The following is a 15,685-nucleotide window of genomic DNA, read 5'->3' as shown; positions in this document are numbered from 1 at the left end:
CTAGATTTGTCAAGACAAAGGTTTAAGGCTGGGCTGGCTGGCTTTAGTTACCCAACATGCTCTAGGGCAAGGAAAAGAAAACAGTCATCATCTGACCAAAACTGAACGAGAGCAGGAAAGGGAATTTTGTTTCTTTGATACGGCCAATAGGAATGACTTGGGTATAATCTAGGGTTGTTAGCATGTGTTGTACAGATAAGTCGGCTGACTGCTACAATTCCTGCTAACAATTCCCTTTACCTGAAGAACCAGTGAAAACATTTGGAGTTCTTTGTGTTCAGTGTGGTCAGTTGACCTTAACCTGTGAGCAGTCTGAAGCAGATAGCTGTCACCACCAGTGGACCAGGCCTTAGAGAAGCCTGAGCAGAAGAGAAGGCAGTCAGTGAGCACAGCGTGAGGGCTTAGAGACCTGGAAGGGTTGGGCAGTGCCCAATTCCTGCCAGTCTCTTGCACTTGCTTCCACTCTCTCACCACCAAGAACTGGAGGTGGGACTGGGGCAAAGACAAATGTAGGGACAGTTAAGGAGTGAATAAGAGTGGAATATAGAATAAGGATGGTAATAAGTCCTTAGACATGGAGCAATGCTGGTAACAGCATTTTGCATTAATAAGAGTATTCTATGTATCTGCCTAGTAGGTTAGGAACAAGGGAGGGTATAACAAAATGTAACTTGCTAGTACTATTTGGAATGTATGCCTTCAATTTGAAAATCATATGTTCTTTGACTTAAAATATTTTTTAAAAAATACATTTACATAAGATTTTATGTTTCTGAGCTGTATTTAGTATTGGCTACCTAGTTCCAAAAATACAATTTTTTGTTTTTAATGTGTTTATTGATGTGAGAGAGAGAGAAAGGGGAGAGAGAGAGAGAGAGAGAGAGAGAGAGAGAGAGAGATCGAGAAACACCAATATGAGAGAGAGATATCTATCAGCTACCTCCTGAACGCACCCCAACCAGGGATTGAGCCTGCAACCTGGGCATGTGCCCCAACTGGGAATCGAATCAGTAACCTTTCGGTGCATGGGACGACGCTCAACCAAGTCACAGGGGCCAGGGCTATTTCTGTTTGCAATAGTTTTTCACGTAATAGCATATTGCTCTTATAACTGGTAGATGTTGATTCAGAGGAAGTTAGCTTCTGGTCCAAGTTTTACCATAGCCATGTCTGTCTTTTATCACCAGCACTTTAAAGCACTGTGAAGACTAATCTTGACAAATAAGTGACTTTTGCCACATTAAACATAGTGACTGAGTCATTACTAAGTATCTGCTGGTGAAGCTGGACACGGTGAGATTTCACCCTATGCTTATGTATTTTGGTTATTTTATTCTTAGGACATGTATTAGAATACTCAAGAAATACATTTTATCAGTCATCTACCTGAAACTGGTCCACATTCTGGAGCAGATTTAGTATTGTGCTGTGTGAAAGGACAGGCATGCCCAGAAATATGTTAACATATATAACCTTTTGGTGACCTAGAGTAAAAAAGATGCTTTTAGGAAAATAAAAAGTTAGAAGTCTCAAAATACCACATAACTCTTGTATTCTGTAACTCTATGGTAGTTTGTTTTTACCTAAATAAGCCATTATAATAACTCATTTATAATAAGTTTACTTCAAGAGGGCTGTCTTCCAACATAGGAATTATTTTTGTTCTAAACACAGAAATTTACATAATCAAGAAACTCTGAACTCTGACAGTGACCTCTAACAGGTAACTGGACAGAAGTAGACGACAGGTCTGCAAGTGTATTTTGGTGTTCCTGTGAAAGGCACCTGTACAAGAGGCAAATAGGACACAAACCTAGTTCAGAGAGGGAAGGTGCTATGAAAATGCCAAATACTACAAGTGGATACAAATGTACTAGGTCATCTGGTCAGCAAAGATGGGTCCAGCCTGTTGTTCCTGTTTATGTTAATGAAGATGTGTGTGAGAGCGAGTTTTTACCTAAGAAATTACTGAGTGAATTAGCTAGGGCTTACTAAATTTAGCCTTCATTAATTAATCTTAGCACGTCACAAAGCTAAACACGTCTGCCAACAATGCAGGGCAGGGACTATTCAGGACTGGACGTTCAGCAGGAAGAGGCTTTCTCATTGCATTGTCAGATGGTACGGTTTCATGTTATAACTATTATTTTTAGTTATGAAATTGAATTAGCTTTATAATTATAAATTTAGTTTCCATTCTGTTAATACTACAGTAGTTAGTAATATTTGTAACTAGTGGCATAAAAATTTTAATTACTAGACTAAGGCGTATACGTTCCTTTATGAGTCCTCCCTATTACTAAAGCAGTTATATACATACAATCCGCCCTACAAGTAGCCTGTACAGTAAACTCCAGAACCAACATGGAAGCTTTTCTAATGAGGGGTAGGAAGGCTTCAAGTTCTCGCTTCCCATGGGTGGGCTACACGGAGGAGAGGCTGTGGCAGGCTCACAGCCTTTTCCCCACCGACACGTGCTGCTCTGCATGGAGCAGTTCTTTGCAGAAAGCGCCAGCGTCCTTCATGAGGTAGTACTTGGGGCAGACGTTGAGGGCACTGTAATCGTCTTTGGTATCAGCCTCTCTAAAGTAGACCACCATGTATTTGTGCAGATGAGTCTGGCTCCTCAGGTCGCTGCAGAAGAGGTTAAAGGCCAGGGGGAACAGGTCTTGGGAGTTCTCATGAGGGCTACCCTTGCTCTTGCCACAGGTCCCATCACACACGGTGTTGACATCATTGGAAAGAAGGAAAATGACTTTTTCCGCGGCTTGCTTCTGAGTGGTGAGCCACTGCACCAGACCCATCTCGGCTATTTTCTTTCTCTGCCACTTGTCAAGGATAACCTCACTTCTGCAGTGGTTCTGAAGAAATTCAGTGAAGTAACAAACTGTGTGCTGGAAACATATTTCGGGTGGGTAGACCACAAGAACCTTAATGGGGGGCAGTAGCGTGGTGGTGGGGAAGGAAGTCTTGATCCTTTCTGTGGAGAGAGAAAAGCATTTGTTTTCTGTAAACAGCAAATGGCAGTCTTTTGCCGTAAAGATGTTGTAAAAGCTATATTTTGTAAGTCTTTATCACTAAGTCAGTCTCTTAGTCAAGCCATACCTTTTAAGGTAAATTCATAGGTTTGAGGTATTCTGTTTTAGGTGGGTTGTTGTAACTTGAGTATTATTAGTACCATATATAAACAGGAAGAAACATCCTGACCTCTGCCCTTCACATTTTGGGTTAATTCAGTAGTAATTCCATTTTCTACCTGAAGGTGGTAGCATTTCTTTATAGTTCCATAGGGTTAAGTGGCGCCCCTTTTCCGCTGGAACGGAACTGGAAAGCTGCCCTATGTGTGCTACAGAACAGAAACCATCTTTGAAAGCACTATAGCTAATTCAGGCCACACAACATCTTCTAACTACAAGTATTCCCGAGGTCCTAGTTCCACAGCTTTCTTAGCTTAGGTCACAAGATTGAGCTTGTTCTATCTACGCCATCACAGATGCAGACTGCCTTTTTATTTCCTCTCCTCTCAGTATGCCACCCTCTAGCTGGGTGTCTTTTTACTCGGGTTTCTATAGTCAGTTCTCAATATTTTAATGTTGGCAAGTCCTTCGAGTATGAGTCCAAGTTACCACTGTTCTTATGCTTTGTAAGAATTATTTTTAAAAATAGGAACTAGCAGAGAGTACCTGTCACAGGTACAGTGCCATTCCTTATTAACGATCTTTGCCCTTTTCAGTACGTGTCCATGCCTCAGTGGTAAAAATAAAACAGATGATAGCCACAGGTTTGGAGATTCAGTCCTTGCTTTACCTCAGCAGATGTGACCCAGTCATTACGTCAGTTTTTAAGAGAGTTCTAGGCACTAAGAAAATGTTTTCTGAGTCCTGTCCAGTGCCAAAATGGGATTGCCTCTAGAGCAGTGGTCGGCAAACTCATTAGTCAACAGAGCCAAATATCAACAGTACAATGATTAAAATTTCTTTTGAGAGCCAAATTTTTTAAACTTCTTCTAATGCTACTTCTTCAAAATAGACTTGCCCAGGCCGTGGTATTTTGTGGAAGAGCCACACTCAGGGGCCAAAGAGCCTCATGTGGCTCGCGAGCCGCAGTTTGCCGACCACTGCTCTAGAGGAATCTCCTTTAAAAACATTCCAAGTGTCATTTCTTCATCCAGGCTTCTTTAAAGCACGGCATTATTACCCTTACCATGCTTCCGCATGAGACAGATCCCAACCGCCAGCATCCACATGGCTGCCAGTGGGGCCAGGAGGAGAGGTAGCCAGCCATTGAGTACGCTTCTGTCTGCAGAAACAAAACAAAACCAAATGACCTCCTATTTGGAAACTAAGATTTTTACTCTATACTTTGCAGAAGTTTAGACCCCTTTAAAACCAAAGGCCACTAGATCTCTCGGTCTGCAGAATCGTATGTTTTCCTACAGCATCCACATCTTTCACTCCTTTCTCAAGAGGGATATGGGAGGAGGCGGAGAACGGTCCTCTCAAATCACCTTGGCTTCCTACTCCATGTTTACACCGTGGTAACCAGAGTTCACGTTCATTTGTTGTTGTTGTTATTGTTCTTTGACGAATTAATGTTATTCTGGGCACAGATACTTAATACCTAGTACACAGAGATGGCATTTTTAAAGGCTGTTTTGTAAGACTTGGATATGTGGGGAGTATTGCCACCCCTCACGGAATGCCAAGGACTAGTAAGCTCAGGCACACAGATGTGCTCAGGAGCCCACAGTCACTGCGGCCACACAGTCAGGACTGTTCGGCACCTGGGCTGGTTCAGTTGATTTGGCTGCATTTCTAAGGACACCTGTCAAGTGTTGACTCCACCCTTGGGCAAGTTCCAGAACATCTTATTTGTCCATCTGTCAATGGAAGCACTAACTTCTCTAAATCCGGAGACACATTTTCCAGAACATGCTGCTCTCCACTCCAATGAGGCATGTCTTCTGGTGCCAGTATTCCTAATTTGTTATCCAAATGTTGGCCATGTGACCCCATCAAGTTACAGCCACAGCCAGGCCTGGGCCACGGGGCCTGATAAGATAAATGCAGGGAAATGCATGTTCTCTTATTCACTCAGTTCTGTATGCTCTTGACTTTTTTCCAGCAGATCCTTGAGGCTCTGAACATCCATTTTGCACTGTTTATTTTTCCCCTTCTTGTATATATCCTGCTTCATAAAGGACTTGGGGTGGTTTTATAAATAAAGCCTTCATTCTTATTCCAACCACAGGCTCTGGGCAGCTCTGACATCTTTCCCTGCCCCCTAGTTCAGCATCCACAGGCAGGGACTCCGTCCCATCCCCATGTACACCCTGTCACATTGGTGGGGGGTGGCGACAGTGGCCCTCATGTCCTGAACCTCTTTGATCATCCGGTGACAGTGATTGGGCACTTACTGTTATCCAGAGGGAAGGACATATCTGTTTGTGGACAAACCACAACGGTTCCTTTGCGACGGATGCAGTCGTTGCCACAGGTGTGGAAATACGGAGTCAGCTGAGGGGAAAGGAGAGGCTCAGAAGGTACCCACCCTGTGTCAGAGCAGAGTCTCAGCATGATTCCCACTTCTACCAAAACTTCTCTTCCCCCTTTTTCTGGTTTCAACCCTGTCCCCACTCCCCCACCCCTTGTAATAGGACATTTTCCCCTTGGTCATACTTTGGTGACAAAGCCCTAAAATCCAAACCAGACTGACGCACCTTCTAAGTCTCCTGGGGTCTGAACCTAAACTTTGTACATGTTGCTGTCATGTTACTTTCCATATTTATGTGGGTTAGGTCACATCCCATATATACACAAATACTTCCTCAAACAAGCAGCAGCAGAGCTCCTATTCATTTCCACTTTATAAAAGAAAGTGGAAATTAATAGGACTAGGGACTATGAAAGTCTGGTTCCCTGGAAAAGGGTGTGGACAGGTGTCTGCTCCCTCTGGCAGGGCAGGGCACTGCCTTTATGTTCCAAGGAATAGAAAACAAAAGTTCCTCCTATCTTGGGTGTGGCTGTGCCCCACTTAGACCCTCCATGGTCCCACATCATAAACTCAGATTTGAATGGGACCGGAGAGTATCTGCTCGTCCAACTTCCCTCCACCTGCGTAAACTGAGGCCTGTAAGGACAGGCAGTTGCCCTCCAAAGCTCATACATTAATCAGGAACCCAAATCTTGGCATTTCACATTGTTTGTTACTTCATTTTGCAGTTAAAACAGGCTTGGGAAAATAAAATGGTACTCCTGTCTCAGAATTACTCATAGACTTTGTGACAGAAAATGAAAACAAGTCCTTTGGAAAGTCAGCAGCCACTAATAAAAGCAAAAGGGGCCATAACTGTAAGGTCAGCCTCCTGACCTCCCCACTCCTAGACCAGCCAAGGATTTCCCATTAACATCGCTTGATGTGAGACAGCTGCAGAAATGCACAGGCTGCGAACTCACTACTACAACTTTGAAAGGACTCATCAGAAGCCACTAACGGTGGAGAAACAGTCTTCCCCTCCCAGAGTCCTCACTGAACTTTACCTGGACCTCAGCACCTTCACTCTCCTCGGTCACTGGAACCATGACTGAAACGTGAGTTAGTTTGCTCTGGCGCAGAGAAGGGAGACAAAATCAAGGATGTGCCATGTGAGTGAGTAGATCAAAGATGCCAGTGAAGAAACCACTCTTCCCAAACTCCTCCAGTTCGTTAGACTATGTGAACACGGATTCATTTCCTGCTTCGGACCCTCTACCTTGGTTGCAACTTAGGTTCACAGGGACATTTCCAGGGAAGCCCCAGGGACTTGTTTTTCTCTATTGAACCAATAGGAATCACCCACCACACTTGGACAGGAGACAGTCCTGCCCGGGGTCTCTCAGAAGAAAGGAATCCTAGAGTGTCCACATTGTTCTTCAGCAGGTAAGGAACGCTGGGGCCGAGGATGGGGTGGTGGTAAGGGATGAAGGGAAAGAGTACCTCCACTTCAGAAAACCCAATCACAGTTTCAGTTTGGATAACAGCCATGTATCTGTTTCCAAGGGGACTGCTTGTAAAATTCACTTCTACCGTCTTCTCATCCTTCTTACAAGCAGTGATGTTTGGATCCCACAGACTTCCTGTCGGTCCAGAGAGAATCACATGGGTGAAGCTGCGAACTCTTCCCTCATTTAAGTCCCCAAAAGGGCTTGACAAAAACAAATACAAGTTTTCAGGTCTACTCTATGAGGAGAAAATAGTTGTCACACTCATGTGACTTGCAAATCAGCACTAGGTTCATTTCCAGGAAGGTGATATATAATAGCATGCATTGTTTCCCCATCTAGGAGACCACTTCTGGCCCAGGCTCAGGCGGTCTTTAGGAGCAGCTCCAGGACTGGCTGGAGGTCCTCAGACCTCTTCACACCCCTATTGTCCTCTACATCTGCTAACAAGGAGACCATGTGCCGCTCAGCCTGACAGGGTACACAGGGATGTCTTGTGGGATGGGGGTGCCTAAAAGATTGAGCATCCTCAGACTACATTACCCAGAAATTTACACAAGTCCTTCTACAATCCTTGGAAGTTGGACACTTGGACTATTTGTCCTGTAGGGGCTGATTTCAAAATGGAAAGGGTAGGGGCAGGTTCTACTGGCCGCGCATGTAAGAGGTGACCCCTGTGAGGACACAGGTTGAGAACATGCTTTTAGGTCACTGCTTCAGCTAGCACTCCCACCAGGAATGTTTGCTAATCCACATAGAAGGTTCCCAGGGCCCCACGCCACAGGTCAGAGATACAGGTTCCAAGCAGGTGGAAGGACTTACAGACTCCCCTCCAATCAGGAAGGGCCTTCGATCAGCACCCCCATATATGGTTTGAGCTAAAATGTTCGTTTAGCCACCAGGGTGTGGCATGGTTCTGTGACTTGCTTACTACATAAACCCACTCAGGTCTGTCCTTCCTCGGACACACTGGATGTGGGATTCAGTGGGCAAAGCCTTCAGCCTTCACTGCCCGGGCAGCTTGGATACATAGTCCCCCTGACCTCGCCTCCGTTCCTCATGGAAGATGGGCTGAGCTGTGTTGGCTCAAGTTACGAGTTCCTTCAAATAACAAAAGCAAGTGCTGTATTTACTTACCTGCCTGGATGCACTGGGTTTTGTATTTCACTAGATGGTATAGGCAGCCTGGAAATTTGCATGAAAGTTTTTACATTTTAGAAAAGGTATCTGTGCTCCACCCCCTTGCCAACAAGTACACACACACATATGCTTACCACACCCCATACAAATTGCCAGAACATTCAAGATGTGAGGTAAGATAGCAGATTTAAGTGGGACACGAACATTTTACTGTTGAACAGAAGATTATCTACCCATGAAATGATAACCAGAGTCTAATTTAAATGCAGCCTTTATCACAACAGGATCTATGATCCCCCGAGAAGATTCAAACCAACCTTTAAAATGAGGTTTGGTAACATGTAAATACTGCCCCTACCAGGTGGTGGAGCTTAGTCCACAACACACTCCCATCCCAAGTGGGGGAGACTTAGTGACTTGTTTCCCAAAACTAGACTTGGGAAGGGGAAACAGTAGATTCACTAGTACATGGAGAAGACTGGCAGGTGCCACTTAACCAAGTAATAAAGGTCAACACTTCCAATGATGTGTGGATGTCACCCACCCCTTATGGGTGCCATGAGAAGGGTGCCTCACCCCTGAAGTATACTCAGATGGGGGACATTCCACAGACGCTGGCCAGTACTCTTCAAGACTGTTAAGGTCATGAGGAACAAAGACTAAGAAGCTGTCACAGACCAGAGGAGACTGGGACAGCAAGAGGACATTCATGGAAAAGCTGGCAAAATCCAAATAGAAAGTCTGGAGCTTGGTTAATAGAAATGTACAAACATTGGTTTCTTAGCTGTGACCTATGTCCCATGGTAATGTGAGATGTTAATGATAAGGGTATATGGAAACTCTGCGAACTATCTTCGCAACTTTTCTATAAATTTAAAATCCAGCACAAACACATTTATGTTGTTTAAGATGAGGTTTGTTCTCATCAGGAAAGCTGGAACGTGCTGTGTAGTAAGATACAGGGGCCCGAGCAGGTGGACGGCACCAAGAACACCCTGGACCACAATCTCAAAGAACAAAGATTGGAAATTGCCCATCTGGAAATTCACCTGAGCCAGAGAACAGGAGTGGGGTACAAACAGGTGACCCATTCCAGATGGGGGTGCTGTGGGAACCATGCAGCCAGGCACCATGCTGGCACCTTCACCCATGATCCTGTCTCGTCCTAACCCCAGCCCCGTGTGTGACATTGCAGGTGTGACACTGGGGAGCTGATGGCATGACGTAAAGCAGGGGAAAGAACCCAACGTTCAACACAGTGCCACCTGCCCTCACCAGCAGTTCAGGGACACACCTACTAACGGCTGTGATCCTCAGAGACCCTGAGCATGCTCTCAAACAACACAGCACGCTAGGAAGCCAAGACTGGAACAAACATTTTATTATTTTCAAATATATCAATCTACCTTTAAAAAAAAATATTTAGAATTAGGGAGAGAGAGAGAGAGAGAGAGAGAGACATTGATGTAAGCAAGAAACATTGATCAGTTGCCTCCCACACACATCCTGACCAGGAATTGAACCTACAACCTTTTGGTGTATGGGATGATGCTCCAACCAACTGAGCCACACCGGCCAGGGCTGGAACATACGTTTTGCATCAGCGACAGGGAGTGGCTAAAGTGCATGGACCAAGAAGGACCAGAGTTTGAGTGTCAGCTTCACTTTTACTGTGTATGTGACCCAGGCCAAGTTACTTGAGAAATGTCTTCACCTGTAAAGCTGCTCTCCCATCCTCGGGATTATTGGAGGCTTATGTGATACGATGCATTCAAGTGCTCAGCATAGTGCCTGACACACAGAAATGGGCTTTTCCCCAATTTTACCTCTCCTCTCCTCTGTGAGGTGCAGTTACTGTGGTGTCCATATTACAAGACTTGATAAGGCCAAACACCTTGTCCAGGGTACCCTGGCCTCTCTCTACCAAGCCATATCCCCAAAGCAAGCCTCCCAGCAAGACAGAATAACAGAAGACTGAGGAAGTTTACCTGGTGAGGTGAAATTCACAGACAATGAGGGGCTGTCATCATTCATATTTGCGTTGGGGATGTTATGGGCCCCAATGAAATATTGTGTGTCCAGCTCCACAGAGAAGCCAATGTAGGAAAACGTCCACTGAAAGGCAAAGGAAGAGCCCCTAAATTTCTGAAACCTGGCAGTGCAGGAACATAGTACCTTTGTGGGGCCTTTTCATTCATAGTTTCACTCCTTAGCCTACTGCTGAAACTTAGGTCTCTAACCGATGTCTACCTAGAGCAGGGGTGGGGAATGTCCGGCCTTGGGCCATAGAAGGCCCTCGAAATCTGGCCCTGCCAAGGCATTGGGGGTGAGTTAACTAAATGTTTCACCAAATACAGCAGGCTAAGTTTTAACTTGGTAATTCTGTATGGCCTGTGAATGATGTTGTAAATACCCAAATGGCTCTTGGCAGAAAAAAGGTTCCCCACCCCTGACAAAGGGCATGGTCCCCACACAATTTGTCAGTGTAACTCACAGAATCGGAAAAGTGTAAAACTTTAGAGCCAGAATATAATTTAAGTTCAGCCTCCCTCACTTTACAGATGGGGAAACGGAGGCTGAGAGATGCTGACTTGCCCAAGGCACACAGCAGAGAAGTGGCCCAAAATGGGCTTTGAACCCAGCTGCATGCTCCAGGCTGGAAGTGGCAGGTGCTCGCCGGCCTGTGCGTGCAGCACTCCATCCATATCCCCCCCAAAGGGCCTTCCTAGTTTTAAGGACAATTCGCCACGTTTCTCCAAGTGCTTACTTTGCCGCCAGAGGGTCTGCTCTGAGTCTGGAAGGCCTCTGTGTAATTGCACCTCACGCAGCCGTAGGACTGGACGTGGCTTTTGCCTGACACACAGATCTTGGTGGCCTTCAGGAAGCGGATGCTGGCTAATGAGGAGACGAGAGCAGCTGGTTATTTAGCGCCCGGTATGTGGCCGGCTTGATGCTACGAGTGTACATGCCTCATCTCATTTCATACCACAGACCTATAAGGTAGACACCAGTGTTGTCCCCAGCTCACCGATGGAGTGGATGACGTTTAGGGAATTTCAGGGAGATTTGCCTAAGCTTACAAAGCTCATTGGGTAGAATATGGATTCAGATTCCAAAGCCCAAATGTTTTCCTCATCACAGGTAAGCCTGAATTTCACAGGATACCTGCAAAGGTGACTCTAGCTCTGCACTATTCTGAGTCTCTTCAGAAGTAAGAACTTTCTAGAATGTCATCACCAAACCAGGCCTGCTCTGACTGCACTTTTATTCATGCTGGGTCTTCTTCCTGGAGTGCCCTTTTTTCCTCTCTGCCTCTCCAGGGCTTGCTCCCTCAAGGCCGAACTTATATCTATAACAACAGCTGACGGATACAAGAGCTCACCCTGCTAAGTATGGGGCCAAATGTGTTATTGCAACATCTAATTTAAAGTGACCTCACCAGGGCCCTCTCCTCTCTTCCCTGCCCCCATCGACTCACAGCTCCTTCCGGGATTCCGAGCAATGTCCTGTGCCCATGTCCATAGCTGACTCACCTCTCTGTTCCCGGCACTCCCAGATTCCTGACCAAATGGAATTTAACCGAATTTAGGGTGGAAACCACAGGCGTGGACTTTAGGACCCCAGAATTGGCTCCTCACAAGCTGCCTTGGGGGACTGCCAGGCCTGTCACAATGCTACTGAGGAGTGGAAAAGTCATCTAAGCCAGTGCTTTTCCTTTTTTCCCTCTTAAATTTTTGTTGAATTCATTGGGGTGACATTGGTTAATAAAATGATACAGGTTTCAAGTGTACAATTCTGTAATGTATCATCTGTATATTGTATGTACACCACCCAAGAGGTACTTTTCCTGAACTTGGGGGAGTCATCTCTGTCTTCAACTTGCCTTCTTTCATGACATGTAACATTACACACAGAGAAGCACACGGATCAGAAGGGCTCCACCTGACGAGTGTTCACACTCAGGTAGCCAGTGCCCATGTCGGAAACACCCCAGGAGTGTCCCTCCTGCTTCCTTTCCGTCACTCCCACCCCAGCATAACCACTATCCTGACCCCTAACTGCTTGCATTAGTTTTGTTTGTTTTGCATTTTTATTAATGGAATCATACGGTACACACGACAATAGGCATGTATGCAGATATGAACGTAGAAACGCTTTTGAATCTGGCCTCTTGGGTTTGTGAGATTCATCCACATTGTGTGTGGTCACAGCTTGTTCATGCTATTGGATTCTAGTCTGTGATTCCAATTCTAGTCAGGCACTTCCATCTTTTGGCTGTTATGAATAATGCTACTATGAGCATTCTAGTATGTGTTTTTAGGTGCATGTATGTATATATTCTTCTGGGTATATGTCTAGGATTAAAATTAAAGGATCACATAATCTGCACATTTCTACCTTAACTTTGATTGACGCAAACTTACCATCTGCTCGGAGTATCCAGCTTATGTTCATCAAAATTGAAGAGCTTTTCGTTACAACGGGTTCCACTCGAAGGTCCCTCAAGTCTCCTGGGGTCAGAGTGTGACTGACCAGCCACTCTGGAGACGGTCCTGGGAGAAGGTGAGACTGCCCATGACACACCCCTCCCTTGCCCAGTTCAATGCCATCTCCTCTGAGTTACTCTCCCTGATCCAACCCTCATCACAGTCCATCGCTTCTCCCTGCTGAGGCAGCCCGACATTTCTCAGTGTTAACTGACTCAACCTCCTGGCCCCAACCTACAGACCACTTGGGACCACTCTAGGTGCCTCTGTGTGCCTGTGTATGTATGTATTTAGTGTATTTGACATGTTTATTAGAATCAGTCTTGCCTTCCCCATGCCTCAGCCTGGACTCCATTCAGCTGGCCCACACACTTCCCACTTTCTAGTCTTTGCTGGTACCATCTCTCCTCCAGCTCACCCTCTTCATCTACATTTCTTGGACAGAAATCCACCCCGTCTTCAAATGCTACACTCTCAAACACTCCTCTAAAATACTTGCTTCCTGTTTCTAAGTGTAAGCGACCGCCCTCCCACACACTTGCTCCCCCTCCGGGGAGAGGCAGACCTCACTTTCTACCTTGCACAGCCATTCCTGGCCTGCCTGTCCCCTCTTGCTGTCGTTCTGGCCAGGACACCCCCCCTGCCCCCACGGCTGCATGTGCTTCAGCTAACAAAGCAATAGTTCACCCTAAGCCTGGCCTCCGATGACCCACTGCCTGGATTCGGGCCCTGTGAAAGTCCAACTGTGCTTCCAATTTCAACATAAAGCCCCAAATACCCATTCCCCAGGGCACCTACCATTCTCAGAGCCACACTGAATCGTCTGCAAGAGAGAAAGAAACCAAGTGTCATGCTGAATGCCAGCAAACCACAAGCCAAATTAGTCAAAACACCTTCCTTTTTTCTTAAATGCATATACAAGGGCCGAATGCTCAAAAAAGAAAAGCTGGGCTGGCTCCCCTTCACAGTGTGGGGAGACTAAGCTGCCCCATTGTGGGCTATGATGGACCATGGGTCAGCCGTCAGTATACTAGGTCCTGAAGCCTGCTTATCGCCTCAAAGACCGGAGGGGATGGCCCTGGACCATCATGAAGACCCTTCACACTCTAACATTTAACCTTAGGTTTTCAGGGTCAGCTTGTATATCGTATCTTTTTATTTTCTCCAGGTTAAGAACTGGCTACACGAAGAAGATGAACAGAAGAAAGCCACGAATGCAGTGCATGGTACCTTCCCCGGGCTCTTGAAAATATTTTTCTAATACAGAAGGATGGACTCATCTGTGTTATTTACAGTCATGAAGCAACTGTGAGCTCATCATGTTACCTTTTTAAAAGAACTTAAATAAATAAATACGTTTCATTGGAGTCCAAGAAGGCCAGTACCTCATCCTCTTAGAGTTAACTGCTTATTTTCAAAAAATATATATTTTTATTGATTTCAGAGAGGAAGGGAGGGAGAGGAGAGAGAGAGAGAGAAACATCAATGATGAGAGAGAATCATCGATCAGCTGCCTCCTGCATGCCCCCCACTGGGGAGCGAGCCCACAACCCAGACATGTGCCCTTGAACGGAATCAAACCTGGGACCCTTCAGTCCACAGGCCAACGTTCTATCAAAACCGGCTAGGGCATTTTTAAAAAAATAAGAAAAAACAACTAGTAGTTTGGTTTTGGAATAAAATACTGAACCTTTTAGGCAGCAAGCAACAAGTACTAGTGACAAGACTCAATGCCATAAGTCCACCAGCTCTGGGAGCTGATTTCTCTCACCTCCACGTTTCCAAACACCGTGTCAGACAGAAGGCAAGACTTTTGATGGTTTGGGTAATCTGGGTTTAGGTGCAATTGTCAGTCCCTCACCTTTGTCTTTTGAAGCTGAACTCCAAGGGATAATGTCAGACAATTTTAAAAACAAATTGGTCACCAAAAGGCTGGTGGGACAAGTTGTAGGAAGAAGCAAAGCAACAGATCTATATGTTAGAGAGCAAACTGTTGGCCTAATAGCAACCACTACAAAGGCACGGAGTTCTTCCTCTAGTGCAGTGGTCGGCAAACTCATTAGTCAACAGAGCCAAATATCAACAGTACAACGATTGAAATTTCTTTTGAGAGCCACATTTTTTAAACTTAAACTTCTTCTAACGCCACTTCTTCAAAATAGACTCGCCCAGGCCGTGGTATTTTGTGGAAGAGCCACACTCAGGGGCCAAAGAGTCGCATGTGGCTCGCGAGCCGCAGTTTGCTGACCACGGCTCTAGTGGAAAAGGCCAAGGGGTTGCCTAACTGGGTCAGGCGCGGCAAGGATAGCAGCTGAAGACATCAGGGTACCCGAATGGGGTTTGTCTTTCCATAACTACCATGTTATTATGTGATATGCTCTGCTGAAAAGGCAGGGACTGTTTGTGAATGAGCTTTTTCCTCTTTAGTGGCGCAGAACATTCCCTCAGCTGTTCAAGGCACTGGGGAAGAAAGGAAACTCATGCAGGAGAGGACAGCGCTTACCAGCTCCAGGGACCAGGCACCCCAGCACAGCGTGAATCAACATGACAAACACGGCGAGTGGGAATGAAGAAGCAGATCCTGCACCCCCAAAGGTAGGCAGGCTCAAGAGACCAAGCAGTAACAGTGCTGAGCACCTACTGTGTGCTGGGCTCTTTGCGGCAGGCCCTCCTGTTCCTCACTAGATTCTGGTGAGTTAGGTGGTTACCCTTTGTTTTATAGATGCGGACACGTAGGTTCAGTGAGCATAAATGACTGGAATAAGTAAAGGGTGGCATTTGAGCCTCGGTCTGTCTGACCAAGCAGCAGGAAGCCCGGTGCTGCCTGACCAGGACAAGTTTGGGTACCCCAGGGGTGCAGACTTGCCCTCTCCAGAAAACCCTCCGCGAACGCCTTAACAAGGCTTCCGCTGGCCGGTAGGCCAACTTCAAGGTCCCGGCTGGAGGGATGGAAATGCGGGAAAGGGGCGCGAACGGGGAGCTTACCGGCTCCGGGGGCAGGGCACCCTGGCACAGCGCAGCCAAACTCAGCAACACCAGCGACATCGCAGGGCCACCGCCCCCCACCGCGCGGTCCTC

The 15,685-nt window shown here is 46.2% G+C and overlaps 2 protein-coding genes across 2 annotated transcripts in view; one reads left to right on the top strand and one right to left on the bottom strand.

The window, feature by feature from the left end:
• The window catches only part of ACTR8 (actin related protein 8), a 16,576-nt gene extending 13,804 nt beyond the window's left edge, over window positions 1-2,772 (top strand). The window contains exon 14 of the mRNA XM_054708174.1: window positions 2,710-2,772. The gene's annotated coding sequence lies outside the window, so the exon portion shown is untranslated. The remainder of the gene's footprint in view (window positions 1-2,709) is intronic.
• IL17RB (interleukin 17 receptor B) lies at window positions 1,524-15,685 on the bottom strand. Its single transcript, XM_008146356.3, has 11 exons — window positions 15,593-15,685; window positions 13,406-13,430; window positions 12,545-12,673; window positions 10,888-11,015; window positions 10,109-10,235; window positions 8,118-8,165; window positions 6,976-7,115; window positions 6,540-6,605; window positions 5,417-5,516; window positions 4,204-4,299; window positions 1,524-2,980 (listed from the first exon to the last, which is right to left on the bottom strand). Exons 1-11 carry the CDS (start codon window positions 15,650-15,652, stop codon window positions 2,451-2,453), a joined length of 1,449 nt encoding a protein of 482 aa, XP_008144578.2. The 5' UTR covers window positions 15,653-15,685; the 3' UTR covers window positions 1,524-2,450.

The sequence above is a fragment of the Eptesicus fuscus genome, chromosome 18 (genome assembly GCF_027574615.1).
Source record: "Eptesicus fuscus isolate TK198812 chromosome 18, DD_ASM_mEF_20220401, whole genome shotgun sequence".
NCBI lineage: Eukaryota > Metazoa > Chordata > Mammalia > Chiroptera > Vespertilionidae > Eptesicus > Eptesicus fuscus.
Note: the sequence above shows the minus strand (reverse complement) of the source record. Positions and strands in the feature narration are given on the sequence as shown.